At 51.0% G+C, this 24,901-nt stretch overlaps 1 protein-coding gene and 1 long non-coding RNA gene across 2 annotated transcripts; both read left to right on the top strand.

Moving 5' to 3' along the window:
* Window positions 1-19,334: 19,334 nt before the first annotated feature.
* On the top strand, window positions 19,335-19,936 carry LOC140681062 (serine/threonine-protein kinase pim-1-like). The gene is made up of 2 exons (XM_072920264.1): window positions 19,335-19,800; window positions 19,917-19,936. The coding sequence occupies exons 1-2, from the start codon at window positions 19,464-19,466 to the stop codon at window positions 19,934-19,936; spliced, it is 357 nt and encodes a 118-aa protein (XP_072776365.1). The 5' UTR covers window positions 19,335-19,463.
* A 270-nt stretch (window positions 19,937-20,206) lies between these two features.
* LOC140681117 (uncharacterized) lies at window positions 20,207-20,868 on the top strand. Its single transcript, XR_012052363.1, has 2 exons — window positions 20,207-20,364; window positions 20,685-20,868. It is a non-coding gene; the product is annotated as an uncharacterized lncRNA (long non-coding RNA).
* The last annotated feature ends 4,033 nt before the right edge of the window (window positions 20,869-24,901 follow it).

Here is a 24,901-nt window from a genome sequence, read left to right as displayed (position 1 = left end):
GGCTGGGTGGTCCCTGCTCCGGCCACACAAGCCCTATCCCAGTGCCTGGGGCCCAGCCCCCAGACCCAGCCAGCCTCAGCTCTGGCAGCAGAGTCCCACTGTGCCAGCCTGGCGAAACACGGAAGAGCCCTCTGTGCCTGACTGGAGTGACCATGGCACCTGCTTTTCTTCCAGGACTGATGGAGATCCCGGGCAGAGATGGAACCATTTTGTACATAGTTTTTCGAGTTTGTTGTTCGCTTTAGGATATAGGTTTTAGTGCTACGTTTGGTCTTCTGTAAATACGTTTCCAATATTGTTGTTAGATATGTTCTTATGTATATACGTTCAATAAATTGTTGTTGTAACAAATATTCTTACAAAAGTCACAGTGTTCTGTGTTTTCATTGCTATTCTTCTGTAAATAAACAACCCTGATTTTTCACACCCCAGTTCTCTTTCCATTTGCTTCAGGCACAGGCAGCATTGGCAAAGTTGTGTTTTCCCCTTGCTCCAGGTTCCCAGGGCGGGAGGTTCATGGGGGAGCTGGCACAGCCACCCCAGGAGTGGGGGTACCTGCACAGAGGGGTCCCACTGACAGAGGTCACTGTCTCCTTGCAGTCTCTCTGGACACACTTGGGAGCTGCAGGGGCAAATCCCAGCGTGCCCGGTCCCGTGGGATCCCATGTTGGGACTCAATGTCCCAGCCAGGGTGAGCACTGCTTGTGGCCCTGGGCTCAGCATGGCAGGCCTGGTGCTCACGCCAGTGCAGACTTCAAGCTGGCCATGCACAGCTCCGTGTTTCTCCCAAAAATATCACTGCTGCAGCACCTGGGGTTCCCCAGTGCTGGTCTTGTTATCCCTACTGCATGGAGGATCGCATGGCATGGCAAAGGATGGATCCCATGTGGCATCCAACCTGCCCTGATCCAGGCTGGGCACCAGCAGGGGAAGGTGCAGTGCTTTGTCTGCACTGCAGTGTTTTACTTATTAATAGCCCCCCTGAAAGTGATCCTAGCACATTCTCTCGCTAAGGGAGGAAATAACACAGCAAGAAATGGCTGATGTGGAAAATTAATCTCATCACATCCCAGGGGCTCACCACCCCTTTCCACACCACTCCTGGATGGAAAGCTGCTGCAGGGACCTGAGGTCCGTGCTGGGGAGCAGCAAATCCGAGTGTTGAGCAGGCAGGGTGCCAGCAGCTGCTCCTGCTCCTCCTCTGAGTCACTGCCCCCTTACCTTGGCGAGCAGAGCCAGGAGCACCTGAGAGCAGCTCCAGCACCCCAGAATGTCTTGTTTCCTGTTACTCCAGCAGCACACTCTGATTACACATTCTGCCCCTGCTGCTAATTAATTAAATAAAATCAGGAGCACGTTAGCAGATGCAGAAGGGACTCACCCGTTGGCACACGCTGCCTCTGACCCCCTCCACAGCAGCCCTGAGGAACAGAACTCTTTTTCCTCAGCACTTCCGGGCTGGTGTTCCCCCTCTCCCAATTTTTGCCCTGTTTCTGGCAGAAGGCACCAAAATGAAGTTACTTGCATTAGGAGGGAATGTGTTTTGGGCTGATTTTGGACAAAAAGCTGGGTCAGGCCTCATCCGTCTCCCTGAGGCCTTGGGCTGCCACACTCTGGGTGGGAGTTTCTGCAGCAGCACCTGATCCTCTGCCAAAGAGCATTAAAAGCTGATTTCATCTCACAGCACTAATTACTTCTCACAGGGCCTTTGATGCTGCTGAATAACTCATTAAATTCCCTCTGACCTGCCACAGCTTTGGCTGAGGGCACAGGGCCCTTGCAGGCCCGGGTGCCTCATGAAAGCCACCTCAGTGCCACCACACAGGCAGCGTGTGGCAGGGCAGGCTCATCCAGGACACCATCCACAGGGTGCAAAGAGAATGGAAAGCTCTGTCAAACGTGCTGTAAAATCAGTCAGAGAAATTGTCCTTGACCAGCTGTCTCTCCAGGCCCTGCTTCCAGGGCTGGCACCAGCAAATGGGCCCTTGTGTGAATAGATCTGTCAAAGCCCACAGGAGCAATTCCCATCCCAGCCCTGCCTACTCAAAGTGGCATCATTTTGGTACCTGACTACTTCAAAGGTGAAAGCATATTCTCTCTAATTTGCTAAATTGACAAATTTACTCCTCTCAGGAGACAGTCTCATTTCCATCTTCTACCTCTTTAGCTTTGTACACTCAGTCTATAACATGAAAAGATTTTACCTTAATTTCTTCTCCAGGAAAGAAGTCATTGATCTTTTATTTGTGGCACTTTAATTTGGCATGTTGACTACAAAAATCCACTGCTCATCACATCGAAGGCTGATCCAGTATTGCCAGTTACTCCAGCACTGGAAATCTATAGTGGGATGGGTGGAAGGAACAGGGTCAAAATGAATGGGTCTTCTCAGAGGAAGAAGCAGAATCCGAGAAGACAGCACAGCTTTAAATTAGGATATCTGCTGTGCATGGCAAGAAAAAACACAAGCCATCCTGTCTCTGGATGTGATTCAACCCACTTGCCCCCAGCTCTGGAAGTGTGGTGCAGAGTCTGGTCCTCACTCCCCTGGCAAATGACAGGGCTGGGCTGATCTCAGCCTGGAATCCCTGTGGACTGACAGCAAGGACTCCGACAAGATAAGTTTTGCTCTTCATCCTTCCCACTCTCCAGGTATTTCTCTAGGAAATTCCACTCTCTAGTGTGGATAAAGCAGTAGAGATGGAAGGTTCTGTGTGCCCCAAAAGTCATCAGCCTCTTCATCCCACAGCTCTCCCACTCACAGCCATCAGTTCTGTGCAGAGCAGGCACAAACTGGTCACTACTGGCACTGCCTGTGGTCTGAGCTGGGAACTGTGCATCACCATCAAGCTTCAAGCGCTTTCTAGTGGGAAGTGTTTTACACAGTTCCCTACAGATTCTGGTTCTGGGTCAATCCCACAGCAGCTCTGGGGAGTGTTTAGGTCAACAGGGTCTCCCAAGGCTGCAGCTGGAGCTTGGGGCCTCCTTCCAAACCACAGCACAGTAAAAATATGTACTAAGGTCACAATGAAAAATCCTCTGCTGAGCCTTCATAGTATCTGTCAACTCCTAATTCTGATTGTAAAATGCTATTTAGGAAGATCAGACTGATCAAAATCAGGACTTTTTTGTGGATTTTTGTAAAAATGCTTTTTGAAGCTTTAAGATGGAGGGAATTTCACCAATGTCATTATTCCTCTTACAAGATTTTTTGCAACCGGTTACTTTGACTTTCCACTCTTATGTCCTGCCAACTTTTACCTGCCCAGAGCCACTTGTTTTGCTGACAGCTGCCATGCCCATGCGCCATTTGCTGGGCATCACCTGCATGAGGCCTCAGGAGCTCACTGAGGAAAACTCACTCCTTCATATTCTTTGCAAAGACAGGGAAGATCTTGCTTGCTCAGTTGGGCAGTGGAAGAGTTTTCTGTTCAAACCTACTCTGTGTGGCATACCCGATGTATTTTTTACTCAGAGAAATCTGTTTATTTTCTGCTCTTAAATAAGGAGTGAGCAGCTCCATGAGTAACACCACGGCAGAGGAAACACAAACAGGCTGTTCCTCAAACAGCATCTCTGAAGGGATTGTGCTCTGCTTTTCAGATGAGATTAAGAGCTCAATTACAGTAGAGAAAGAAGCTTTCACTAAATCACACACAGAACATAATAAGGACAAATTACAAAGCTTCAGAAGCAAATCTGTGTCAGACTGCTGGCTAAGGAGGCCTTCAGTGGTTTCTCCTGCCCTTCTGAAGAAATGAGTCCTGCACGCCTCATCTCACCATGCTTTTGAGGAAGCTCACAACCAGAATTCTATGAGGCATCCAATTCTTTGAACAGTATAAGCAACTACCCCCTCATGTTTGTAATGAGTGGGGTGAAGCCTCGGGTTAGTGCTGATGTGCACAGGTTAGAAGTGCAATAGTTTGTTCTGCTAGCCCAGGAAAAGCCCAGAAGCTCAGTGTTGTCTCAGTCCCATATTGATAAGAGGAGATGATGTGGAGTTTTAAGAATTTTAAGGCCCAGCAGCTAAGGGATGAATCAACTACCCAAAACCAGACCCTGGACATAACTGTTTAATTCCAGCATTCCTGCCATACTCTCCTGTCTCCATGCAAAAGCCTCCACCAAGAAACCTGCAGATAAGAAGGTGAGGAAAGAACAAGATTCAAGCCCCTCACACGGAGGAGAGAGTTCAGAGACCTTCCAGCCAGAGGGATCCCTCCCTGAGCAGCCAGGCTGCCCAAACTTTCAAAATCAAAGATCCAGTGTGCAAATCCCAGGCACACGAACCACAGGCAGAAATACCCATTGGCCTCTGGATTTGCAGGTGACTGTACAAGTGTGAACCTGGAGCTGAGCGATTGGATGTTTTTCCCTCCCAGGAAACCCAAGGCACTGCATGGCAGAGCTCAAGGTGGAGAGCAATGGGTTACACGGCTGCCCAGAATCCTGCACCTGGGAAAGGGGAAGTCCAGGTTCAGTCACAGAGTTGTCACCACTTGGTTTTTCTTCCCTTGTTATTCTGCTCTCCTGGAATATATTATGGTTAATTAAAGGCACTTAGCTAATTGGATTGTAAGCAGGTGCTGGTTAAAAAAAACAAGCCACTGTTCCCCTTTGAAATGCCAGACAGGAGATTCATTAAAATTCCCTTTGAAAAGACATCCCCAAACTCCCTGATCTGTTGATGAAAACAGTCAAGGAAAAGTTAAGGAAAAAAGAACAAACAATGTTTTTCAGGAGGTTTCACAACTCAGGCAACTGCAACCCCCATCAAGTATTAGGATTGAGGATTGGCATTCCCACACCAGGAAACCTTTCAAAGACTCATAAACTTTCACTGAAAAGAAGTTCCAGGATGCACAGAGTTGAACAACAATCCCATGAAGACAGAATATTTCCATCAAGGCCAGGATGAGATGAGCAGGAGAGGATGACTGGGGCTCTTCAAAAGCCAGACCTCAGAGCTGAGGCAGCATTTAATCCTGATATCCCTCTAGTTATCCAGAAAAGGATCAAGACATGTGAGGCAGCTCAGAAAGCCAGAGTGTTAAAAACAGCAGCATGTACAGAGAAGGAAGAAGAGGAAATACAGCTGGATACTTCCTAATGCTCTTCTTTGGACTGACCTGGTGTCTGGTGCAGTGAGTCACAGAAAACTTGCTCAAGACATGGGTGCCAGAACTGAAAATGCTCACTGATAAGCAACAGAAAAAATTAAGAGCATATATGTTCTAGTTTAGGGCAAATTTGGGGAAAATCCTCTGAAAGGAGCCCCCAGGAAATAAACTTCCACGGCTTTTCTCCACCCACCTGGTTCAGGGAAAAATTTCTTCTGAGAGGGAAGTGGAAAAGAACCTGTTTATTTAACAACAAAGCACTTCTCAGCACTAAAACAATTAACACAAGATGACAACAAGACTTTTTCACCATTCTGAAGAGCTGAACAAATCCAGAAGGTCTTTCCTGGGAGTGGTCGCCCGGGTCTGGACGCTGGGGATGGCTGCTGCAGATCTCTAAATGCAGGCTCCTGGTGTTCCTTGGTGTTTTTCAGATCTCAGTCTAGAGCAGGTTGAATGATATTCAGAAAGAGGAAAGAAAAAAAAAATAACAGTCCAGGGAAAGAATTGGACTGCTTAACCTAACTAGGAAGCAAAGCAAGAAAGCAAGAAAGCAGGCAAAGCAAGCAAGCCAAGCAAGCAAGCAAGCAAAGCAAAGCCAGCCAGCCAGCCCTAGCCTTTTCTAGCTTTTCAGCAGACATGGGGGGAGGTGAACCAGATGATAACACAGCAAAACAAACTTTCACTTTCAGAGTCAGTTCTGAAAGCACAGAACATAATATTAAACGTAAACAGAACACACGATTGGAGATACAAACACCATAACAGTCACCCTAGGACAATATAGAAGTGACAGCAGTCACAAGGACCTGGAGAAGAAAGAACCCCAAAAGGCCAGACAGGATGTAATATCATGCATAATGAGAGTAAAATACATGTTGCTATTCATCATGTATCCAAAGAATTACAGAATAGTTTGGCTTGAAAGGGACCTTTAAAGGTCATCTGGAAGGACAGAGGATTGATAGCAAGAGAAAAACAGTATCTTAACTGCCAGGGGAAACTGTATTGAAAGCAGCCAAAGATTAGAGCCAAAACAACAAGATCTTATCTTTGAACTAAAGACTTATCAATAACTAATGCTGTCTGCCACTGGGGGACACACTAAACCAGAATCCCTCCATGCCAGTTTTCCCATGCTGTGCTATCAGAGCTCTCCCTGCTCCCCAGCCCCTGCAAGAACTGGACTTTGTGATGTGACCCCAGCATGGCAGCAGCCCACATGAAACTCCACCTCCGAGAAGAGCAGCACCACTTCTCCAAAATAAGGAAGATTTTACCCGAACATCAAGCTACACTAAACTTCTCTGGGAAGCACTGGGTGCAGGATAATTAGGGACAGAAAAGGGATGTGTCTGTGGAGCAGAGGGATGGTTTAAATTCTCATTAGGTTGTTAACAGCTGGTTTCATTAGTCTGCCTACAGACAATCATAATTACTTAGTGGCTACTGCAGGGTGAAATGCCATTTAAGTTTATTAGCATTCTCAGAGCTGGAAACCTGTCAGTGAAATTATTTTTAAAGTAGTTTGTAAAGCTTGTTTATTCTCAAAGAACTGTCAGACTGATAGACCGGGGTGTGACATTTATGCCCCAATAAAAGGAAGTTTGAATGCAGTTTAATAGTGCTTGAAATGTTCTGCTCTGGGAACTCTCCCCAAAGTCCAGGTGGACCTTTCTCCATTGGAACTCATAGAAATTAGCAGAAGCTGTAACTTTGGCATTACTTTTACAGGAGCATTTATAGCCCAAGGGTCAAGACCAAAGCCATAAAATGCTGCTCAAGCCCTGAGCTTTCTCAAACCAGAGGTAAACTTGTATCTAAAGGTCTCTATGGAGCCCAGGACTACTAAATTTGCTCAGTAGAATTCTGTTACAAAGCTTAGCCTGCAATGAAGGTAGATTTTTATCTTAGCTTAGTTAAATATTCCCCCTAAACCAGGATAAATTATAATTTCCCCACTATCATTCATTATTTGTCCACTCCTAATTACTCTTTCTTCTTGCCCTAAGCACCATCCTTATTCATACAATAGGTTTGATGGTTCCCATTAAATTTATTATTTTACAGACATATGTTGGATTAAAGTTTACCCGAATGAGAACTTTATCCAGCTCCTGCCAGAACTAATGGTGAAGATGTTTCAGTTTATTCAAAGCAGTTGTTATCTCAGAAAGAGGATCATGCTTAAATTAGAAGAAAAGTTCTGCCAGAAAGAGTGTTCCTTTGCTTCCCCCAAATATCCACTAAAAGCCCTCAGTCACTTAAGAGCTTTTTAAATAATTTCCAATATTCACTACAAGGCCAATTATTAAGAGAGTTCTGACCCTGCAGTGCAGTTAATGACCATCTCTGACATATTTCTTACATGTAGTTTTTTCCCACATTTCCTTCAACAGTAGCTAACCAGGTGCCTTGCCCTTTTTATCTCCTGTTTAACCCATTTACTCTCATCCTCCATGGCACAGCAGAAGATGTTTCCAGCCTGCACCAGCCACTATTTCACAATTCACCCATAAAATCCCAATCTTTTACACTTCCACCTCTTCATCTTCCCATCCACAGAGGGGAGCCAAGGTCAGCCAGATGCAAACGAGGTGTTTGAAGCTGAGCTGTGATGAGGCAGTGATTGCTTGATGAGCACAGGAGGAGGAAAGGCCTTGGCTGTGCCTTGGTTCTTAAATCATCCTCACTTGTGCAGGGAAATTAAGGGCAGAGCAGTGATGCTCCTCTGACCACTTTCCCCATAGCATTTTTCCTGTCACAAAGTCAAAGGCAGGCAACTCACACATATTATTTTACTCTGACTCCTGCTGGGATAGGGAAAAAATAGGATAATAGGAAAAAATATAATTATTAGGGATTTTCATTGTGTGAGCTCAGGATTCCCCACGCTTTTGCAAAGGGGGAATGTTCATCAGGAAAAGGCTATGAGAAGGAGCTTCAAATTGTCCAAAATCCCAGTAAAAATACTCATTCCTATGGAACCCTTCACCAAAGCTGGTCCCACTTCAGGCCCTTTATACATCCATTTCCTGATGTGCATCTCCCAGTGGGGTGTTCCCAATGCTCCAGGAACCCAACACAAACCTTACAGCCCCACACAAACACACCCCAAGGAGCTGCACCCTTCCCTCCAAAACTGGGTACCTGGGACAGCCACCTCTGTGCTGATCTGAGCCTGTTTCTCCCCAAAACAAGGTGCTCAGTTTATCCTCAAAAAAGATAAAGGCCAAGATAAAATAGAAAGGATTTCAACCTCGAAAAGATTGACAACAGCATCCTTGTCTTCTCCAAAAAAGCCATCATTTCACAACTGTAATCTCCACACTGAGACTTTATTCCCTTAAAGTGTCCAAGTACACAGGCAGGATCCAGGAAGGCACTGAAGTGAGTCAAGTTGAACCCCAACGAGCTCTCAGCTCCCTGTGAAAGCTCAGACAAGCAGTAGAGAAAGAATTAATGCTCCCATTTCTGGCATCTAACAGCCACAGGGCAAGTGAAAAGTTGGTTTTAGAGAATGAAGAAAAAGCACTAAGTAATAAAAGGTGAGAAAAATCCATCGCTCCAACAGGTTAATGAAGGAAAAGCACTTGAAGAAAAAGAGGTAGATGGAGGGAAAAAAAAAAAAACCACAATTGAGAGTGTCCGTGACACCCAGAGCCAAAGCAAGCCCAGGGGATCAGGAAAGAGGTAAGCACGAGCTCCAAACAACAGCAGAAATGTAGGGAGAGCTCTGGAGGGAACAAAAGAAAGAGGCAGCCTGAAGAAAGGAAGAAATGCCTCACCAGAGAGTGTTTTGGGTTTTTTTATTAAGGTCTCTTATATCACGTGGTAGAAATTCAGAAAAATAAAGGTCAGGAGAGGCATGGTTTATTTGGAACATTCCTGCATAGCAGACAAGATATATCCTTGTGCAAATTATTCCCTGCAGCACTCACATCTTTAATTGCTGCTTTTCCTCCTCCTGGGGAAGCAGGGTTGCTTTATTTACTCCAAGCAATATTTTCTCCCTCCTCCTTGGCAAAGAACAAGCTCCCATCTTGGCAAGTGCTCACTGGTTTACTAAATGCTCATCACACCCATGCTAAGGAGAGTGGAGCTGGTTAATTTATCACTTGCTACAGTGATTAACTTGCCCAGCTGCCAGGTTCAAGAGCCCCAGAGTGCCTCAGGTTAGAGAGGATCACAGAAGGAAAAGCTCCATTGAATTAAGCTGCTGCCACACTGGCCCTCTTTGCCTGCCAAACACATTCAGCTGCTCTGGCACTGCCCTGTGAAAATCCCCCATAAAATACAAGTGAAAATCCCTCATCACCTGTGAGGAAGCACAGCTGGGTTCTGCTCAGGGCATTTCAAACTATGTGAGGTATTTGTGACCTCCCCTTGCAAAGGCAGCATCTCAGGAAAACCAAAAGTTTCTTTTCCTGCACTCACCATACTCAGGACACCTTCCCCTAGACCAGGTTGCTCCAAGCCCCATCCAACCTTGCCTCGAACACTTCCAAGGGTGACACAACCACAGATTCTCTGGAGCCTGTTTTGCTCCTCGCCCCAACTTAGCAGCCTCAGAGATCAATTTCTATCAAATATCTACATTTTTCTAGGAAAGAAAGATGGCAAACCTTGTTTGCATCTGACTTTGCAAAATCAACACGAGAACTTCGGACAGACTTTTCTTATTTTTCCCCATTTGGTGGAACATTTTCTTTCTGTTGTTGTTTGGAGCAGTATTTTAATATATCTGGCTGAGGCTGCTTAAAATAGTACATCTTAAAGAAGAGACTTGTGTGAGGGGTGGAAAACTGAGCTCTTGCACATCCAGTGCTTCTGTTGTTGGAAGATTTAAATCCCACCTCTCTGGTGGGAAGAAATAGCTGCTACTAATCCATTTTCTAAAGTGTTATGCATCAAGCTGGCACTATTTTAAGACTTAAAAAAAAAAAAAAAGCCAACTTAAAAAAAACCTCTGCTCCTCTCCATTTTCTCTGTTCCATAGTTTATGACAGAAGAAAGGAGTGAAAGATTGTTTTGGGAAAAATGTTTTCATGAGTCTAAAAATAATATAAAACCTGATCTGCCACACTCTCAGCTGCGATAGCCCCAAAAGGCACTGGCTGTCATTGCGCACAGTCACTATTGTGGTGGGATTTCTACCACACCACAGGACAGTCAATTTTTGGTTTCCTCCTGGAAATAACTACAGCAATTCTGGGTAACATGGTGAACATGAGCCTCTTTTAATGGCCCTTGAAACTGGACATGTGAAATGAGGTGCACAAAGCCTCGCCCCCCCATTTATAGACATTTCCTGAACAACAAAAAAGTAAAAATTAAAGGGCACCCCCCAGTTTTAATCAAAACCTTAGATTCAGGACAAATACAAGGTCCACCCAGGCTTCTAACATGGGGGAAAGGTTTTGCTTGTGTCTCTACAGGTGGAGAACTCAGAGGGGTCCCAGCAAAGAATGTGAAGCCCTACCACACACTGAAATCTGCTGACACCCCCACACCAGACAGTGCTTCTGCAAGTACGAGCCAAGAAGCCAGCACCCAAACCTGAACTGTGCAGAATTACCAGGAGAAAATGACCTGCCAGAAACAGCTTGAGAGAAAAATAGACTTTTATCATTTATATGCGTGCATGTTGCTTTTGTTCTTCTGTTTCAGTTTTTGCAGTGAAGTTTTACCTGTAATTCAATCAAAGACAAATGCCTGGGTTCCTCTAGCCAAGCCTGCAAGCTCTTGAGCCTTGCACCTTAGCTAAAGGAACTCTGTAAAAGAAGCTTGGCTGTTCCAGTAGTAATAAGTATAGTTTTAGTAGCAATACCTTGTACACCTCCAAGTGTGCAGAAAATAGTTGTTAAGTCAATATTTAGTATTTCAAATGGTTCAGTGAAAACAGGGGAGATGTTGGGAAGGATAGATAAATATGATTGTCTAGCAGAAGAACCACAATAGTACAGCCAGGATGAATATCATGCCCCCACTGGCTGGACAATAACCTTACCTACAGCGGGGTCCAAAAGCCAAATGGACTGTTCCATCTCACCCCCCAGAATGTATGGCTCACTCCACACCTGTAACCCTCCCCTGAACCATCAGGTGTCTGTGACCCCATTGGCCCAGGTCCTGTTCCAGCCCACCTTGGAGCCCCCCTTGATAAGGGGCCCCCAAAGGGCCAGACGCCCTCTTGGATCTTCCCCTCCCCTCTTGGAACTTCCTCCCTCCTCCTGGATTCCCCCTCCTTGAGTCCCTGCTCTTCCCTTTGTCTCTCCGCTCCCCCATCACCTCAGGCCTGGCCACGTGCTGTGTCTGGCAGCTCGAGGCAGGGCCTCTCTCCATCCTGAATAAACCTTATCCTCCAAGGGCAATCAGCAGAGATCTCTCGTCTGTATCCACCCAAACTGTCCTGGAACTTTCAAACGTCTTTACAGTCCTCCACATACCCCTAATAGTCCTAAAAAAGTCCTAAATTTTTTTAAATAGTCCTAAAAAGCCCCAAGAACACCCCAAAAAAAAGAAACCCTAAAAATTATAATTAGTACTAAGAAAGCCCTTAAAATAACTTGAAAAAATATTTCAAAAGCCCTGAAAAAGCCCAGAAGTATCCTAAACGTTCCTAGAAAGTTTCTAAAAAGCTCCTGTTAGAAAACCCCTCAAATATCATTTAAAAACACTAAAAAAAAACCCTAAAAAAGTGCCCAGTCCCCAGCCTCTACCAGTCGCCCTCTAGCCAGCAAATATCATCCCTTCCTTTTAATTAGGGTCACTGCCTGCAGCTGCTGGGAGGGTTTTGGGGCTGTCCCAGCATTAGGGTCACTGCCTGCAGCTGCTGTTGGGGAAAAATGGTGTTCTAGGGGTGCTGTTTAGGGTGAGCTTAGGGTTGGGGTGAGGGCTGCTGCTGTACCCTAACCCTTCCTGGTACCCTGTGTCCTGTCCTTTGCACCCCTAACTCTCAGTGTCAGCTCTCCACCTGTCAAGTCCCCCCTCTTTGCCCCTCAGCCCGTAATGTCAGCGTGTCACCCCAAGGCCCCGACACTGTCCCTTGGCCCCCTAACCTCCACCGTGCACGCTGCACCCGGGGTGGTATTTAGGGTGCGGTTAAGGGTGGTGTGAGGGCAGGTTCACCTGTCACCCACAGGCACCCCCCACTTTGTCCCTCAAGGCACCCCCTGCCTCTCAGCCTCCTTGTGTCACCCTCAGGTACCCCACTGCAGCATCTCTGTGCCACCATGGAGCCCCCCTTTTTACTCCTAAAGACCCCTTCTGCCTGTCAGCAGCCCCCAGCCTCTGTGTCACCCTCCAGCCCCCTCCCCTCAGCCCCAGGTCCCTTGGTGACACCGTGCAGCCCACAGACGTCGTCCCGGCCCGTTTCATTTCGGTGCTGTCCTGCTGCCAGGGCCGCACTGTCCCCACGAGTTCGGGCTCCCATGTGGTGCTGCAGGGAGCCACAGGGGAGTGAGGGATGGGGCAGGATGGGGAGGGGGAAGGGTGGAGAGAGAGTGGGGCAGCGTGGGCTGGACGTGCAAATAGGGGTGAGGGATGGAGACAGGGACAGAGAAGAACAGGGCTGAGGGGAGGAGGTGAGAGAAGGAGGGGGCACCCCAGATCTCCCCGACCAAAGCTGCAGCAAAATACAATTCTGGTTGCCGGGGCAATGCCAAACACCTCCTGCAAACTGACATCAGGGACCTGGGCTGGCGAGTTTTCTTTCCCAGGGAAAAGGGACAGCGTTTGTGTTCAGGGGCCTGTGGCCTGGAGCGGGCAGCCACCTGCAAAAAATCTGAATGGCAAAGGATGTGCCCCACACCCAAGCTCGCCATATCTCAAACCTATGCTGCCCTGACAGTCCCAAATGAACCCTACAAACTGACATCAGGAACCTGGGCTGGTGAGTTTTCTTTCCCAGGGAAAAGGGCCAGTGTTTGTGCTCAGGGGCCTGTGGCCCTGAGGGGGCGGCCACCTGCAAAAAATCCAAATGGCAAAGGATGTGCCCCTTAAAAAATCCACCAGAGAAATATCCATGTTCCCAAAAATAAAATTAATAATAAATGACAACCAAATACATGAAACTACAAAAAAAAAAACTAACCAAAAAGCTTATACTAACAACAACAAAATAAGTATTCCTAACACAAGAAAGCCATAATGCCTCAAATCACCAAAACACAAATACCATCTAGAAATAAACACGTGGCCAAAAGATAAATGTAACCATAAACAATATCTCCAAAATTCTCTGCAAAAATAAAACATACATGGCAATCAAATAAGGCAAATGAATCAAACCCCTATAATATAATAAACAAAAATGCAATTATCAATATTAAAAAACCTCACTAATTAACTACAGGACTACTTCAAACCCACCTAAACAGACACTACATACTCCCGCTAATAAAAGCCACCACAACCAAATTAAAAACCTACCCTCTACTTCATGCTACGACCCATAAAAACCACTGTAAACTTTTAAAAGCACATCCTTTAAAAACATAAGAACCGATCAAAAAGAAATCCAACAACAATGCTCAATCCAAAAAAACCCTTGTCATCAGCACCTGGAGCAAGAACCATAACAACCAAGAAGTACCCCATGGCCCTCCTCATGCACCAACTACGAACAAAAGAAAATGATCCAAGAAATTCCTCAAAAGCCCCACAGCAAGGAACGCTGGAAAATGAGAAGCCGCGCTCCCGGCACCAGGGGCAGAAGAAGTGCCCCCAAATGCAGCAGCACAGCCCGGTTTCCACCCTTCCAGCACTGCCACAGCTGCAGCTCCCTTCCTTTGAAGCGCCAAAAGTGACACCACACTCAGGCGCTCACCTCACTTCAACCAGGGCAAAGAAATGTGGGCTTCCCTTCAATTTCATCCCCTAGAAGAGCAGAAGAGAAGGAGCTTCCCTCAAATGATGGCAAAAGGGGGATTTTTACCTCAATTCAAACCCTTTAAAAGGAGGAACAACAGGGCAGCCCCCTCTGTTTCAACCTCAGGATGATGAAAAGGGTGGGGAGCTACCCTCAAGTCAAACCCATCATACGACAACAATATTTTTCCCCTTCCATTTAAAAGGCAACACAGGGATTCTCTGTCTCCCCTGTGATATCCCTAACACCCTGGAAAAGGCAGGTTTTCCTTCAATCACTACCCTCAAACCACAAGTGAAGGGGAATCCCCCCACTAGTTCAGACACCGGTACCCTCAATTTGAATTTCTTTTGTCCTCAAAATCCTTTTTTTTTTTTTTTTTTCCTGGGGGCAACTGGGAGGGATTGGCAAGACGAAATTTAAAAGGGAAAGGAGAAAAGTCCCCACTACAAAGGCGCACCGGCTCACCTGTTTGGCTGCTGCTTCTCAGCACAAAAGTTTGTCCCTCGGCACCTCCTTTGAGCAATGCTCCACGTACACAAGTGCATATCCAGGTGATCCCCCGGACCCTGTCCAAAGCGCCCATCGTCCTTCCATGAGGCAGGCCCGGGAGCTCCCCATAAACTCCCCTTCTCCAGCAGCAGCTCCATGCAAAAGCCAGCTGAAGCAAACCCTCTCCCTAAAACAACCTCCCCCGGCAGGAGCCACCCCTCATCCTCACAGCTCACACCTGGGGCTGCTCTGAGCCCTCCTCATCCTCACAGCTCACACCTGGGGCTGCTCTGAGCCCTCCTCATCCTCACAGCTCACACCTGGGGCTGTTGCCACTCTCCAACAGCGTCTCTCCCTCTCCAGCACACAGCCCACTTCTTACAGACACAGATCAAGCAGAAATCTACTACGGGTGTTGGTTTTTCTTAATCCATCTGGTTACACGGTTAAAACACATACATGCATTGATTGTCATTGAGAGAAAGCTTTCCATAGAGAAAATAGTCATTTTGGTAGCACACTTCGATACACCTTCGGAAAAAGCAGAATCACCACCAACTCCTAAGACCCCTGCTGAGGAACCCTGCCCTCCTTGGGACACCCAAAGCGGCAGACCTCGAAAAAGGAGGGGGAAAGTCAAGCTTGGAGTGGAAAAAGAGAACATAAGTACAGCAGCCTTTAAAAGTGCCTGCACGGAGCAATAGTGGGAACCAGTCACATTTCTTCTTTCCTTGCTTTCTGTGATGACATAAATATGAAGTAAAAACACGTTAAACAAAAGGCAGAGCTAGGATTTTACAGGTCTTCATTTTGGCAGGCTGCATGACAGACGCCTCTTCCGGGACTGCGACGGAGAATGGCAGAGAACGGAGGCAAAAGGTGCCGGAGAGCCCTTCCTGTTCCCTTCAGCCCCTGCAGCTGCTCCGATGGTTTCAGGGCACTTGCTTGGTTCAGCACTAGTCAGAATTTCCTACATTCCTGGATACAAATGAATGGATAGAGAGACGGCTTCTTTCCAAATGAATTTAGCCATAGATACCTATTCTTTATCAATACCTATAAAAACGAAACACTTGCCAGGTTTTAGGTGGGAAGAGAGGAGGGAGAGCGGGGCATGCGGAAGGGTGGGAGGGAGGTCGGGCTGTGGAGGAAAGTGGGAAGGGAAGGAAAAGGCCGGCAGGGAAGGAAGAGGGACGGTGGACAGAGGAGGGAGAGAGGGGGAATAGAACGGAGTAGCGGGGCAGGGACAGGACGGAGTGAGGGCAGTGGGAGGTCGGGTTTGGGAGGGAGAGGAGGGGACGGTCTGGGGGTCAAAGAACAGGAATACGGGGAAGAGGAAGGAAGGGTAGCGGGAAAAGGAGGGAACGGAGCTGCTTTGGGGAGAGTGGGAAATGCGGGAAAGAGAGAAAGAAGAGGAATACGGGGAGGAGGAAAGAGGGGCAGAGAGAGGGACAGGAGGGGGAGCCTCACAGAGCCCCGGCTCCACCCCGAGCCCGCCCCGGCGCCCCGCCCTGCCCGGCTCGGGGCTCTCCTGCTGCCGAGCCCCGCGGGCGGCCCGGCTGTCGCACGGAAATGCCCCACGCAACATTAGACAAAGCAGTTTCTATGTTAAACCCTTTCTATCCTAGATAGAGATAACTTCTCTACCTCCTTCGTCTTCTCATTTTTCTTCTTTGATTTCAAAATCAGACTTACAAAAATTTACTCCTAAAAAAGACTTGGTAAGTAGTCAATAAAGTAGTCCTGTCAATTTCATAACCTAAAGGTATACTTATGTTTTCACAAAAAATAAACTACATGACAGTCCTACTCACTGTGTCAAACCTTATTTAAAATACTCACAAAAATACCCCAAGATAAATAGTTCCACAACCAAAACAAAACAAGCACCACTAACTAAAACCATCCATCAAAACACATTGTGTTTATCAGTCACCAATCCTAAAAATATCTCTAGGATGTCCGGGGAAGGGAATCCACATCAGGTACGAAGGAAGGCTGCCTCCCCTGCTGGCAATTTCCTGCAGTCACCGACCTGTGGCCCTTGCCCAGCTACAATCAAGAACACCAAACATCACTGCATGATCTTAGCTGCACAGCAGCCACAAACCCACGAGTCTGCTACTCACCATTCTCCTAAGAATGCCCGGATCCTCGGGCCGCTTCGGCCACGCCCTCGTGGCAGGGTCTGCCTGGGAAATGAGGAGACGAGGAGATGCGGCATTCCCGAAACTCAAGCGCACCCTGGCTGCCACTCACTGGTTCCCCAACATAAGGTCACCCGTCTCATGGATAATGGGAAGGCAATGCAGGTTCTATTTCAGGATTTTAAGTGGAGTTTTGATCCTGTCCCTCGCAGAATACATCTGGAGTAGGTGTCCAGGTGTGAGACAAAGAGAGACAGGGTGTGCTGGCTGAAGAATGGGCTGATGTACTGGTTTTCAATGGGATAGGATCCATTTCTTTCCCAGGGAGCGGCAAAGAGCTGGGTTTGGATTCAGGACGGGAATGTGGTAGACAGCACACAGATGGCTTGGATGTTACTGAGCAGGGCTTGCCCTCCTCAAGGAGTTGCAGTGTCACATTGGACAATCCATGTCCCATGCTCTGCCAGCAAGGAGGTGAGACCATCAGCATTCCCCTCCTCATTCTTGTGTCCTTCTTAAAGAAGAATCTTCCACCCACTCTGCTCCAGAGAGCTGGCAAGTGCCCATAGGGAGCCCCCTTACCCCTCCTGGGGCACTGCGGAGGGCGGGGCTGAGGCAGGGCTGTGATGGCACAAAGGGCAGAGCGCTGGCGTCAGGCAGGGCTGTGATGTCCCAGGGCTGTGCTGGCCGCAGCACTGTGACACCACTGTGACATCACCGCGCTGTCGCTGGGTGAGACAGGCCAGCGCCGGCAGCTGCCAGTGCAGTCGCGATGGGACGTGCTGGAGCCATGGGTGACGGTGACGTCCTGGTGACTGCGCTTGTCCTGCTGCTGGCCGCCGTGGCTGTCTGGTGGGCCTTTGGCCACCGGCAACCACGGAGCCGGAGCACACGGACAGCGAAGAGGAGCAAGCGCCCCAGGGTCCGGCCCAGAGGCTCATGGAGGAAGCGAGGAGCCCCTGCGGCTCCCAGGTTCCCCAGGCCTCGGGCTGCTCCTGGCGAGCAGCCACGTGCTCCCGCCAGCCCCCTGGGCAGCCCCTGCGGCTGCGGCCCCTGCCTGGCAGTGACCCGGGAGCTGCAGGAACTGATGCTGCAGCTCTGGGATGGCAACAGGACACGTGCGCCCCTCTACTCTGGGATGTGGCAGGCGTTGTGGAAAGAGCTGAAGGAGCTGCTGGAGCGAGGCCACCTGCCCTGCTGTGCCTCGGCCAGCTCCTCCACAAACCTCCATCCCTTCCAGAGGCTGCTCCCAGCAAGATTCTCCATCCCTGGGGGAGCCTCAGGGCCGGCAAGGATGGCACAGCAGGGGGGAGCCACCACCATCCATGCAGGAACCTCAGGCTGTCAGAGACCCTGCACCCTGCCAGCAGCCTCTGCTATCTCTGACAGCCTCCATCCCTCGCAGAGGCTCAGTGAGACCTGTCAGCCTGCAGAAGGAGCAGAGCCCGTGGACAGGTCTCCCAGCTCCCTTGGACTCACGGACGTCAACGACACGGGCGCAATCCTGACCCTTTACGTGTCAGGCGAAAGCCCACAAGTCCAAATGGGAGCCCAGCCCGATGTGGGGGAGCCTGCTCAGGAGCAGCTGACGGGGCAGCAAGAGTCCTGGAGCCAGCTGTGGTCATCCCACAGCGGCCAGGACAGCCAGGATGCTGTGCCGCTTCTGCCAGCTGGCAACAGCCCGAGCCTGGTGGTGGAGACGAGCCTTCAGAGGTTCCTCCATCTGCAGGAAGCTGCCCCGAGACAGCCCTCGAGTGCCGCAAAGGGCTTTCTAGTAGCAGGTGAGATCTTCTGAGGAGCTGCCTGAGGCTCCGCCGGGGCTCTGGAGGGGCGCGGCCAGGCCAGGCCAGGGCCCCTGAGAGCAGCCCAGTCGCTGGCTGTTTCCAGTGCCTTCGATGGCCCGGCTTGAAAACGCCCTGTCTGCTTTGCAGCCGCTCCTGGGTCTCCCCCGTGCCAAGCCTCGGGCTGCAGCCCCGGCCGTCGGCAGGAGCAGAGCCCAGCCCACGACGCCGGGGACAGCGCCGGTGCCGCCGTGCCCCGCTGGCCCGGGGCTGCCGCAGCCGCCTGTGCGCGCTGCCCCGGCCCGGCTCTGCCGCTCGCCAGCCCGGCGGCTGCAGGGCGGTGGCCGCTGCCCGGCGCGCAGCAGGAAGCGGGTGAGAGCGCGGCGGCCCGCGGGGGCCCGGCCCGCTCCACTCGCGGCACTTGCGGGAGGGGCGGGTCCTGGGCGCAAGGCTGATGGCTCGCTCTTGGCCGCAGGGCAAAGGAGGCAGCGGCAGGAGCGGTACCTGCTGGGCCCGCAGCTGGGCAGCGGCGGCTTCAGCACCGTCTTCTCGGGCATCCGCCTCTCGGACGGCAGCCCGGTGAGTGGCCGCGACGGCCGGGCGTGGGCGGAGGGGCAGCGGCGGGGAGGGGCAGGGCTGGAGCTCAGCCCTCCTCTCCCCATGGCTCGCAGGTGGCCCTCAAACGCGTGGCCCGGGAGAGCGTCCTGCAGTGGGACGAGCTGGTGAGCGAGCGGGGCCAGCGGGACAGAGCGGGGCGTGGCGGGCAGGGAGAATCCCGGGGCGGGCTCAGCGTGCGGAGCCGCAGCTCCGCGGGCCTGGGCACGCCGAACAGCGGTGCCGGGGCCGGGCAGGGGCAGCCCCGAGCATCCCCCGGGCGGGAGGAAGCGCAAGCGCCTGGGAGGCTGCGGCAGGGGGCACTGGGGCATCCCGGGCAGGGCGCAGCGCAGCCCCAGGCCTGCAGCAGCAGCAGCAGCAGCACCTGCCGCAGGGACTCATTTTCTCCTCCTCACAGCCCGACGGCACCCGCGTGCCCTTGGAGGTGGTGCTGATGGAGAAGGTGGGCTCTGGCTGCCAGAACATCATCCAGCTGCTCGACTGGTTTGAGCTGCCGGATAGCTTCATCCTGGTGCTGGAGCGTCCGGGGGCATCACGGGATCTCCTGGAGTTCCTGCAGGAGCAGGACCAGGGGTTCCTGTGCGAGGAGCAGGCGCGCTGGCTTTTCTGCCAGGTGCTGGAGGCCGTGCGGCACTGCACCGCCTGCGGCGTCCTGCACCGGGACATCAAGCCGGAGAACCTCCTCGTGGACCCGGAGAGCGGCGACCTGAAGCTCATCGACTTCGGTTGCGGCACCTTCCTCCAGGAGCGGGCCTTCACGGACTTTGCCGGTGAGCCCATGGCCTGGGCCCTGCTCCCGGTGCCAGGCACTGCACGGCCCCGTTCCCTCCCGGGCTGCGGCCTTCAGCCGGCTGCCCTTTGGCACGGGGCGGATGCCGTGCCCCAGGAGGCGGCTGCCGGCCCTGACGAGAGAGGGGGCGGCAAAAGCGGCTCCCGGCCCCTGGGCTCAGCGGGCCCACAAGGGCCTGGGCAGCTCTGCTGGCCTTCTTGGCCTTGCGGAATGGTTTCCTGCTTTTGGCCAGCTGGCTGGGGGATGCGGGGTGGCCTCGGGGGGGAAGCTGTGGCCGCGGGCGCAGCCCCTGCCTCGCTCAGGAGGCTGGTGCAAGGCTCTGGAAGGCAGCAGCCTGCGCCCGGCCAGCGCCGCCTGTCTCCCCTAGGAACGCGCGTGTACAGCCCGCCCGAGTGGACCTGGCTGGGTTGCTACCACGGCCATGCGGCGACCACCTGGTCCCTGGGCGTGCTGCTGTACGTCATGGTCTGCGGCAGCCTCCCCTTTCAGGACGACCAAGCCATCGTGCTGGGGAAGCTCTTCTTCCGGCGGCAGCTCTCTCCAGGTGGGTGTCCGGCCTCAAGCCGGCGGGCTTTGGCAGTGGCGGCGCACGCCCGGCGCGGCCCTCACGCAGCTCCGCGGGACGTGGATCTGCCCTCACGGGCCGGCCGCAGGAGGGGCCCGTGCCGACGGGGTCAGCGCGGCACGGGCGGCCGGAGGAGGCGGCCGCGTCCCGCCGTGCCGCTCTCCCGCGCGGGGCTGAGCCGGTCGGGAGCCCGGCACGGCCCAGAGCGCTCGCGGCACGGCACGGGCCCCGCGGGTGATGGGGGCAGCTGGGCAGGAGACCTCTGGCGGTGACCGGCGCTTTCTGGCTTCTCTCCCCAGAGCTCCAGCACCTGATCCGATGGTGTTTGGCCAAGCACCCTGCGGACAGGCCGGAGCTGGAGGAGATCTCGCGCCACCATTGGGTGTGGGGCCGGCGTTTTTGATGCCTTGCCGGAGCCTCTGCAGCACCCACTTACCGAGTCCCACGCAGGGCTGAGGACCCGAGAAATAAACAACAAACCCATTTTGGTGTTTCAGGGCTGGTCCTTGTCAGCAACTTCAGCTAAAGTGGGATATTGGTGGGGAAAAGGGAGATACAGGAGTCCTTGGGAGGCCTGAAACTGCTAATGGTGGTGGGGGAGAGCCCAACAGACTCCTCCTACATATCCCTATCCCTTACACAGGGGAAGCCAATCCAGGAAAAACCGCGCTGTGGATCCAAGGAAAAGAACCAGGATCTGTTTGGAGATCTTACCATGGGGCCACCCCTCGCTGAGGGGTTTAACATTTTACAAAGATGGGCCATCGGTCTTCAAGTGCAGCCCTGTGGTGTTCTTCCACTAGAACTCCTGTGGCATGCTCCTGTTCCACATCCACACAAAATTCAAATTCTTTTTCCCTGTCTGGAAGGGCTAGGGCAGGAGACTCAGTTGATCTGCTTTTTAACACTTTAAAATTCTTTAAAAATCTTTAAAATTCTGCCGGGCTCTTACTGGGCAGGGATGGCAGTGTTCTAGGCAGACATACGTTGCCCCAAAAGGCCTGCCTTGAACAGGAGCTCAGCAACAGGCTGTAACCCCTTGCCTTCTCTCCCTTGAAACAGGGTATTGCTTTTTAGACACCACTCGTCCCGGTGGCTTCGAAGTCATTTGGAGAGGTTGCATATCTAATTTTCCACATTTCTGTGGGACTGCTCGCACTTCTGGCTTTACTTCAGCATAGGTCTTCTCTGACATTTGACACAAAGTTACAAGTGCCATAGCTTCCTCATCAGCTTTCACACTCATAATTGACATTCCCATTTTAGCCATCAAATCCCTTCACAGTAAATTGTAATCATAAGCAGGAAGAAACAGAAATTCATGCATGTCAAGCCTATCTGCCACATTTACCAACGGTAGTAGTGGAAGTATTTTCCCTGGACTGTGTTGGCAGAAGAGGAGGCAAGGATGTGCAGAGCCATCTGTCCCGAGGTCATGGCTGTGGGGAGGACAAGAGGACAGTCGGGGCACGTGGTGAGATGGCACCTGGCACCAGCTTGCCCATCCAGGGCACGCTGAGAGCCAGCAGAGCCTGGCCTGGCCCTCTGGGACCAAATGCCTTCCCTCCCCTTCCCTCCTCTGCCCCCTCATTGCCTCGCCTCCCTGCCCTGCTGGGCTCTTCTCACTGCCTCCTCCTTGACCTCCTGGCACGGCCACTTCTGGACCCGGGCTGGCCATAACCTCTGGACAGGGTCATGGCCAGCTGGACGCTGGGATTTGGCACCTAGTCAGGGTTGAGAGATCCTTCCAGGCACTGAAGCAACTGGGAGACCAGTTGTTGTGGGGCCACTGGAAGGACAGGTGTGGCCACCACGCTGGCACTGGGGATGGGAGGTCACTGGGACCCCGTGTCCTGCCCACAGGCTTTCTCCCAGCTCTCCAGGGGTGTCTGACACTCAGCTCGGCCCTCCGTGGCTCTGCAGCCCACCAGGGCCAGCAGAACCCTGATGCCCAAAGCCATGCCAGGCATGGCTTGGCCCACTTGGAGTGGCTGAATCCTGTGGGAATTCGGCTCTCTGAGCACCCTCTCTGCTTTTAGCTGTTCCCAGTGTCCTTGTCCCACAGACCCTGGCTCTGCCAAGTACCACTGGCTTCTCTGGGAGCCAAAGGATTTCCAACAAGAGAAGGACAGTGCTGTTACAGTGATCTTTCACGTGGTATTGCCTGGGACAACTTGGACCAGAATAATATCTGTGACGCTGTGGCGTTGGATGGGTGTCTTGGTTTAAAAAGACAGGAGTTTGTGAAGGAAGGCAAAAGCCTCATGTGAAATGGAAAAGGTAAACTCCCTCCCTCCGAATTACAACAATTTCAAACATAAAAGGCCCTCAGGCAAAGATATGGAAATGGGAATAACAGTTCTTTACTAGGAGAAAAACTAAATAAAAATAATAATAATAAAAATGCAATTAGTACAAACAAAACTAGTGGTAGAGTCAGAAACCTGGCACCCTGAGGAGTCAGGGTGTTGGTAGTGGTTCAGTTAAATGGTGGCTGTTCTTCCTGGAGTGGCAGATGAAATGCTGCTAAAGCGGTGATCTCTAGAAGGGTGGAGTTTTCTCGGAAGGTCTGGTAGTTCAGCTTGGCATTCCTCTGGGAATCTCACAGAGAAGAAAGCTGCTTCTCTGGGAATCCAGCAAAGGGCTGCCCTGGAGTCCCAAAAAGTGCTGATTTTATGCAGGTAGGAATGCATGGCTCCTCCCTCTGGGTGGAGCATCTCACAATGGGATGATGCAATTTTACCAGTCATGCAGTGAGTCATTCCATGGCCCATTAACAGAAGATAACTTCCCCGAGGGAGACATTGTTCTTGGAAGAGATAAGAAAACTGCCCAACCTCCAACAGATGGCAAATAGAATACATGCTTATCTTACAAACCAGGACAATGGGATTCATCCCAATATGTCCCAACAGGAAGCCCCTAAATCCTCTGCCCAAGGTCCTGAAAGACAAGGAGGTCCACGCTGGCTCAGTGTTCTCTGGCCCTTTCTGATCTGACAGGAAGGGATTGGACTCTCCAGGAAACTCCAGCCCTGATAATCTGATCTTGATAGCGGGAAAGGCCATCATTGGCACTACTGGGAAGTGATGGAAGGACAGTGCCAGCACCTGGACAGGGCAGCGTGAGATAACAGAGGGGAATGTAGGAGAAGAGATTATGGGACGCAGGGAATGGGGCTGCAGATGAGCCTCATTCCCAATGAGGTGCAGCTGTATAAGACAGGTGAACAGCACTGAAGGAAAAGAAGCACGGAATGCTGATGTTTATTGACCAACCCAAAAGAGTAAAAGGGCACTCAGATATTACGCATGGGAGGGAAAAGGGTATAAAAGTTTGTAACTGGGGAATAATAAAATGCTGGTGCTTGAAACCTTTCATGGTGTCAGTCATGAGTCCGCAGTCAGGGAAATTCCTGTCTGATTGACTATGCCACTACCATGAGGTCACCCATCTCATGGATGATGGGAAGGCAATGCAGGTTCTATTTCAGGATTTTAAGTGCAGTTTTGATCCTGTCCCTCGCAGAATACATCTGGAGCAGGTGTCCAGGTGTGAGACAAAGAGAGACAGGGTGTGCTGGCTGAAGAATGGGCTGATGTACTGGTTTTCAATGGGATAGGATTCATTTCCTTCCCAGGGAGCAGCAAAGAGCTGGGTTTGGATTCAGGACCGGAATGTGGTAGACAGCACACAGATGGCTTGGATGTTGCTGAGCGGGGCTTGCCCTCCTCAAGGACTTTGCAGTGTCACATTGGACAATCCATGTCCTTTTTCAACAGTCCTTTGTGTGACGAGGGCTCCCAGGTAAGAATTTGAAAAGAAAGTTCTAAAAAACCCCAAACCACAGAAGCTTGCATGGCTTCAAGATCTCAAGTACCAAAAAGAAAAGAACCGCTGACTCTGCCTTGGTCCTCTTGAAAATTTGTTCCTTGTTGGTTTTTTGTATGTGTGGAGGGGGAAATTATTGCTTGTGTCTAAATCAGTCCCATCCTTATCCCCTGAAACTGGAACAGGTTCCTGCCATCATGGAGCCTCACGTGGGTGCCGTGGTTTTGCTCCTGCAGTCGGGGCCTTTTCTTTTTGGGTCTCTATTCCCCAGCCAGCACATTTGTTACCTGAACAGTGCTTCAGCAGGAGAGAAACTCGCATGTCAGGAGCTCTCAGGTTTGGGAGTATCCACCCTGAGTATTTCAGGTATCAAACCTTGGAGAAAAAGAGAAAATTTTCTTGCTACCTGAATACTTCTTGTAAGAGCAGCACCTGTAGTATGAAGTGTTGAAGGGCGAGTGTCTTTCCTTTTCTGGAGTTCCTGAGAACAGGTGGTGTTCATTTTACCTGGAATTTGATCAGATACCAGCCAAATTGCTCATTTTAAGTTAGACAATTATGTTGCCCATAAAAAGAACACAAAACAACCGAAGTTGTTTTATGCAGCGCTTTATTGAGGGCCCTGGGAGCCTGAGGACTAATGTCCAAAGTCAGAGCCCCCCGAGCTAACAAATCATTGCGTTTA

Source organism: Taeniopygia guttata, chromosome 31 (assembly GCF_048771995.1).
Source record: "Taeniopygia guttata chromosome 31, bTaeGut7.mat, whole genome shotgun sequence".
In the NCBI taxonomy this organism is placed as follows: domain Eukaryota; kingdom Metazoa; phylum Chordata; class Aves; order Passeriformes; family Estrildidae; genus Taeniopygia; species Taeniopygia guttata.
Note: the sequence above shows the minus strand (reverse complement) of the source record. Positions and strands in the feature narration are given on the sequence as shown.